Source organism: Thunnus albacares, chromosome 15 (assembly GCF_914725855.1).
Source record: "Thunnus albacares chromosome 15, fThuAlb1.1, whole genome shotgun sequence".
Taxonomy (NCBI): domain Eukaryota; kingdom Metazoa; phylum Chordata; class Actinopteri; order Scombriformes; family Scombridae; genus Thunnus; species Thunnus albacares.
Window position 1 is genome coordinate 11231175 of NC_058120.1, and position 6674 is coordinate 11237848.

Genomic DNA, 6674 nt, shown 5'->3' on the forward strand with positions numbered 1-6674 from the left:
ATCTTTAGAAATCTCTCTGGGCATTTTGAAAGCAAACCTGTTTATTTTAGTTCCCGAAAAACTGACAATGTAGAGATATGATCTTTCCCCAAACACCAGCAATATTCTCATTTGTATCCCCAGAAACACACTATGGACTGAATATTTTGCATATTGGTGTTGGATAATTTTATTGTCCCAATGTGAACCAGCAACTAATAGTGTATCTCCTGGAGAAAGTCTTTGAACCTTGACTGCATTATTAAGTTAATTATTGATTTCCTACTCTTGTGTGGCATCACTTCAGATGAATTTTGCGGTTGGTTGGTTACAGGAAACATATCAGACAGGTTGCTCCTATCTGGTCCAGGACCTGATATCTGATTGCATTTTGCTTTCACTTCCTGATGTAGTATACAGTGCAAACAGCCCGGCATCTGCAGCTAAAGTCAACCGAAGGAGTTGTCTCACTCGTTTACTATGACTAGACATGAATCCATGAAAGTCTGTGCTACTTGATATGCTGGATGAACTCCTCTCAATTCACCAAGAGAATATAAGGATGACAAAACACTGAATTCTGCAGGAATATAATAAAGATTTCTTAATAAGAATTTACCAAACTCAAAGTTGTTGTGCTCGTGTGTTGCAGAGTTTCTATAATCTAATTATAATCTATTGTTGTTAGGATCGTCTAACTCCCTGAACTGAGCCTCCTGAGACGAAAAAGCTGATTTTGTAAAGGAAATATACAACTATGCCAGGAAATAGTGCCCTAAGGGCTGAAAATGGGGCCCTGAGAGTGAACACATGCAGGCAGGTCAAACACCAACCAATCCCAGCCATAACAAACACCAGCGAGGTGTGAGACGGTTGGAGTTCAGGGTGTGCCTGGCTCCTCTGTCAGGCTTTACTTGAACGAAATGGTTGCTTTGAGTTTATTATACAAACCAGGACTCAAAGTTGAATCATCCAGGCTTGCAGAGACTCGTCGGTGAGGTCATCAATAGGGCAGCATCATGCAGGAACTCACTTTCTTATATAAGGAATTACAAATGCAAGAAGTTAGTAGATGCCAGGCCGTTCAGTTCAGTTTTATCCAGAGTGAATTCCACAAGGGGAGCAGACAGGGGCTTTGTGTCTTACTTACAGACTCAAAATGCTGTGAAGCCAGGTTAGTGTTAGTTTTAGGGTGTTGGCATGCCTGTAAAGGTAACCACAGTATACAGTATGTCTGTGTGGGGATCTTGTCATGACAGTTATAAATTCCACAGGGAATGAAACAAGGAAATCTTCTGTCAGATTGTCATCACCAAGACCGTTTTTCTGTGTACTCTTGGATTACTGTTAAAAGTCCGCGTCTGCTAAAAAAATGTGCTTTTCTTTTTGTTTCTTCACTTGGATGTTCGACCTTCACTGTGCAGAATGATGTACAGTATGTGCAGAGTTTGACACTAGAAGGCTGATTTCACATTCATTTGCTGAAAGGGGGAAAGTTACTTTGTGCTTACCTGATATCTCAGTTTAACATGTGTACGTAGAAATTTTGATTTTGTGACATCACAACCAGTTTGGAAGCCAATTGCGGTCCAATATGCAACTCACATAAGTGTGATGTGGAAACCTCCAGTGCACACAAACAGAGAAAGGACTTTACAGTGAAGTAGGAAGCATCTTGTGTCCAGTAGTTAAACTTTTGATATGAAAAATATCTGCAAATTTATAGATTCTGAATTTTTCAATAACACAAAAACAGTAGACATTTTAAGAAATTTTAAGTAGGTAAGTTGAACTTTTTTGTGGAAATACCATATATATCAGACTCCAATTATTATTCAAAGAAGTGTATTTTAATATGTCTTAAAATATGCTTGGAGGGGAGTTTTAAACGTTGAACCTAAGCATCTTTATATTAACACAAAAGTTCATTTATCAAAAATGAAATCTGCCTTTACTAGACACCGTTACACAAGTCGCTCTTTGGGGGAGCTGCATCTAACTGGCACGCAAACCCACAAAGCAGCAGAGTATACAACAAATGCTAGTAAAAGACACATCACATAATAAATACAAGTGAGTATAAGGGCAGTCCCATCCAATAATGTAGAAATCACTTAGAGATTTTCACTTTTTTTGTCATTTACAGGCCATTTTACAGCCACTTTATGCTTCACAGGCATACAGCAGTGCTCCTCTCTGACTGCATACCTGTGTGAATAGCACTGCACTGGATCCAGGTAGCAGTCCACACAACCTCTGTCTCAAGACCCAGGGGACTGTTCTAAAGATACCGATTGTGGTGTATGTGTGTGTGAGTGTAACCTAATTCAAAGCACATCAGGTGCCCAGCATGCAGCAGCCACTGCAGAGGGGAGGATCTACGACAGTATCACACACTCACACTTCAAGGGCAAATTTCAAGGACAAGCTTTGTCTAACCTTCTTCAAACAAGCAGCTGGCGCATAAGAGACACTAGTTTATACGACAGATACCGCAAAGTGACACAGAGAGGTGATATCAACCAGTTGGCTCATTTTTTATGATCTTCCCTCATTTACAGCTGGTTTGGGTGACAGAGAGGCCCTACCACATCAGCGTGTGGTGGATCTTCCCCACGTTGTCAGTGTGAGGTGTGATTACATCTGCTTGGAACATTTATATCAGGGTTTCACTTTGGTGTGAATTTTCTTTAGGTTGACACAGAAACAACTAGACACTTGTAGTTTTGCAATGAGCTCAAATGCAATCTGATGGCAAGGCCAAAATGTTCTGATGTTTATTTCAGAAAAAAAATGCAGGAACTTATGTCCAACAGTGTAGTGTGTTTTATTTAAATAAAAAACAAAGAATTCGGGTTTGTATGCAAATGTGGTATAAAATTTAATGTTGCTATTAGCATGCTTTAAAATCAACCAAAATCAGAAGAAGCATTGAAATCACAAAGTGACGTGTGAATATAAAGTACAGCAGTGCTACTTATTACTTTTTTTTGTCAATTTTTCTTATTTTCTTAACAAAATAGATGCTCCTTGATGCCTGGTGGCACGTCATCCAGGAGGAGAAAAGCTCGGTGCCAACTCTTGATTTTTGCCTCCTTCACCAGGAGTGATAAGCTCTAATTTACAGAACAATTTGTACATCAAACAGTCAGTCATAAAAAAAAAACAAAACAAACAAACCTACAACTGACTCACTCACCCATATGTACACAGCAAGGCCTTTACACTTCACTCCAATGTAAGTGTGCAATGATGAAATGAAGACATCTCAAACAACCTCCACACCCATTCTCAAGGCTACAAATTCACTACCACACTGGTAAACTATTAACACACTCTGCTCTCATTTCCCATCACAGCATACCAGGAAATATCTTGGTCATAGCTATTTAAAAAAAATCAATTCAATTTAACCCCTGTCCATGACTAAAACACTGTGCAAATTAAAAAAAACCAACACAACACACTGAGATTTAACTGCTCCTCCCCAATAACAGGTTCATAGGCCAGCACAGTCAATTCATAGGAAGCCCACAGCATTTTAAATGTATTCCAAACAAAACAAAAAAAATCACAGCTATTTACATGAGGCATGTTGTTATATAAAAACGGTAGCTTTTCAAAAGTGACAGGTAACTTGAGAATAAAGTTCTGGACTGTGTAAAGGAGTTTATTTTGGAAGCACACTCGTTTGCGCCTCAAGAGCGCTTCAGCTCAGATAACCTGCGGAGAAGCTGCTGCTGTCGGGCTTTGAGGCGTTTCCTCTCCTGGAGCTGCCGTTTCTCCCTGGTGTGCAGCTCTGTGAGGTACTCTGTTGCCTGAGTCAGGATGGCCACCTTTGGAGTCTTGGCCGACTCCAGACCGGGGATCTGATCCCGCAGGGCGAGGAAGCGGGACCTGAGGTCGTTCCTCCTCTTCCTTTCCAGGAAGTTGTGGTTCCTCCTGCGGTCAGTGTCCTCTGTGTCTGAGTTCTGAGGAGTCTCCGAGGGGGAGGATAGGTGGGAGACACAAGACAATGAGCCCAGATGCTGACTGGATGCTGTGCATGTACGTTTGCTTTGGGGCTCTTCCTCGTACTCTTCCTCTTCCTCCTCCTCCTCCTCTTCCTCCTCTTCCTCTTCAGGTTCTGGCTCACTGTCTGGGGAGCGGGCGGCGTAGTTGTGCTGCTGCCGGTGCACAGACATGTGGAAGCGTTTTGGGCAGGGGTCTGCACGGACCGTGATGGTCACTGGTTTTCGGACGTTCACCAGCCGCACCCGGTTCTGCTTGCTCTCAACAGTGACCACATCAATTTCCTCTTCATCATCTGTGATCACATATAGAAAAACAACCATATACCCATCAATACACATACAGAAGAAGGTTTTACGTGAACTTTTTTTTTACAAAATATTTCACAATCTTCACATGTCTGCATTAGAAAGAGCAAAGTCAAGCTAAATCAAAATTTAACTAAAAGAAGCTATAAGGAAGTGCATTTCAGAGCCAAGCATGCAAATCACCATTGCCCAGTCTGAGGAGGGCAGAGCAGGAACTGAGGTGTTAACAGCAGTGGTCATCCATGCCAAAGCCTGCAGGAATTCAAGCTTTTGTCATGGAGCACAGAGCATTCATCAACAATTTAAATGAGGAGATCTGCGGGCAGGGGGCATTCCCTAATTTGGGAAATCTGAAAGAGTTGCTCTCATGGTGTAGTAGTAATAAATCAGCAAGACGCGGTCACCCCGCCCCTCTACCGCACTCTGAATGTAATACAGAGCCAACGGAAGATATCGAAAGGGGGAAATTCAAGCAAAAGTGATGGGGGCGCGGTTTTTAAAAGACTGCATGGGCACTCAGAATAAGCATGTCCTTGGCAAAGCGAGGGTAACATTCTGCCTTGAGGTGACTGTGCTGCACTTGATAACCCCAATGCACCACAGACCACAGTTATTATGCAACAGCAGAGCAGCTTTCCAAATTACGCATTGTTAGAGGGCAATATGATCCTGAGGCAGGGGCAGGGTGGGGCAATTTAGAGCATGACTGCTTCCTTACCAGAGGAATCAGAGCGAGACTCGGAGCCAGACGACGCCGGCTTCCTGCAGCTGTTTGCCGGGAAGGTGAGAACAGCCGCGGGGTCGACGCAGTCTGTCGCCGAGGTGGCGAGCGGGCCACCGGGCGAGACGCACTGCGCTTTGCTCGGTCTCATGGAGATCTGTGCCACCGGAGGGACGCTGGTCTGTGCCGCAGCTGACAGCCTCCCGTTGACCTTCTCAAGCTGCTTACTTGCAGAGAAACTACTCCACATGCAGTCCTGGATGATGATAGAGCTGAGGTTGCCGAACAGCTCCTCCGTGTCCGGAATGAACTGACCCTCGCACTCCTCGTCCTGACCCAGGACCTTGGACAGCCAGCTCCGCTTGTCTCCCGACGAGGGGTGCAGAGCAGCACCGCTCAGAGTCCGGGTGGGAGACATGGGAGGGGTGGGCAGCAGCTCGAACTTTTTCCAAATGTCCTCGCTTGGTGCGGTTGATTTGTAAAAATCCTCCTCAGTGTCAAAATCATCGAGAAAATAGTGCTGGAACCAGTCTAACTCCATTTTCAAGCTGATAAAATCCTCGAGAGTTTATCCCCAGAAATGATCAAATGACACCAGTGGCCTCTGAAGAACAACCTGAGGGGAAATATCACAGTAATTAGCCATGATCTCTCTTCAATTAGTTTCTATCAGATATGATCACATTTCTAGTATCCATCTAATGGGCTATTAAGATATCATCCCTCTAACAGCATACTTTCTACAAATGGGACCACATTAATAATTGATTGCATCTTGCGGATGCTCTCTTTGCAGTGATGGACTCAAACTGTCCAGGCACACAAGGTTATTATATAATCTAGTTATATATATAGGCGTCAACTATAATTCATAGACAGGAGAGGACATGGGCTGTCTGCAGACTTAGTTTTGCAGGACTATCCTGCGTAAAACTCACATGGCTTCATCTCCTGAAATGTAGGTTGCGCTTTGTTCCATATATGAACAAGCAAAAGCAGAAAAGTGCCTCACAGTCACAAGGAGAGTTCAGCCTCCATTTCCTCAATTGAAACTTTCCTAGGCATACACTAGAATAAAACTACTCACCGGCTCTCCGCAAAATCCTAATGCGAAATTCAGGGCATGGAAAATCCCTCAGCAGCCAAAGAGCAAAGTGTCCACTGGTGGAGATCAAGCGGATAAAAGCTGTCTGAGTTGTTGCTGGATCCAGAGATGCGGTGTTTCGACGCAGTCTGTACTTTTGCTTTAGTTTAGCAGAAAAAAAGCAAAAAAAAAAACGCCGGGGCTCCAACAACAGGCACTAGTTCCGCCCCACAATGTGTAATAGAAAGCCACACAGTGCGTTTTTCGCGCCAGTGAGATATCCTGTTATAAGGCGATAAAAAAAAGTGCAGGGAGGAGCCTCGGAAATATCTGCAGCGGTAGATCCGGGTAAGCCCCTTCATTTGCATCAGAGGCGGGGGGAGGCGCTCAGCCCCGCCCCGTCTACAACACCAATTATGGTCACAATAACTGACATATTGTGAGGATCAATATTATTGTTATTGCTCCACATAGCAGCAGCAGTAGTAGTTACTGAATAATAAAGCCATTAACCATGTACACAACTAGGCCTACTTGAATCGGCGATTACCATTATATGTTACTTTATACT

General features: G+C 43.6%; 1 protein-coding gene across 1 annotated transcript; it reads right to left on the minus strand.

The window, feature by feature from the left end:
- Positions 1-2782: 2782 nt before the first annotated feature.
- Positions 2783-6400, minus strand: LOC122998908 (protein L-Myc-1b-like). The gene is made up of 3 exons (XM_044375978.1): positions 6107-6400; positions 5017-5635; positions 2783-4285 (listed from the first exon to the last, which is right to left on the minus strand). Exons 2-3 carry the CDS (start codon positions 5558-5560, stop codon positions 3678-3680), a joined length of 1152 nt encoding a protein of 383 aa, XP_044231913.1. The 5' UTR covers positions 5561-5635; positions 6107-6400; the 3' UTR covers positions 2783-3677.
- Between the last annotated feature and the right edge of the window lie 274 nt (positions 6401-6674).

Excerpts from the sequence above, each read along its gene's own strand:
- LOC122998908 (XM_044375978.1), bottom strand. The coding sequence starts at position 5,560 with ATGGAGTTAGACTGGTTCCAGCACTATTTTCTCGATGATTTTGACACT. Across the intron at positions 4,286-5,016 it reads GTCTCGCTCTGATTCCTCTG|ATGATGAAGAGGAAATTGAT; the intron begins GTAAGGAAGCAG and ends ATGTGATCACAG.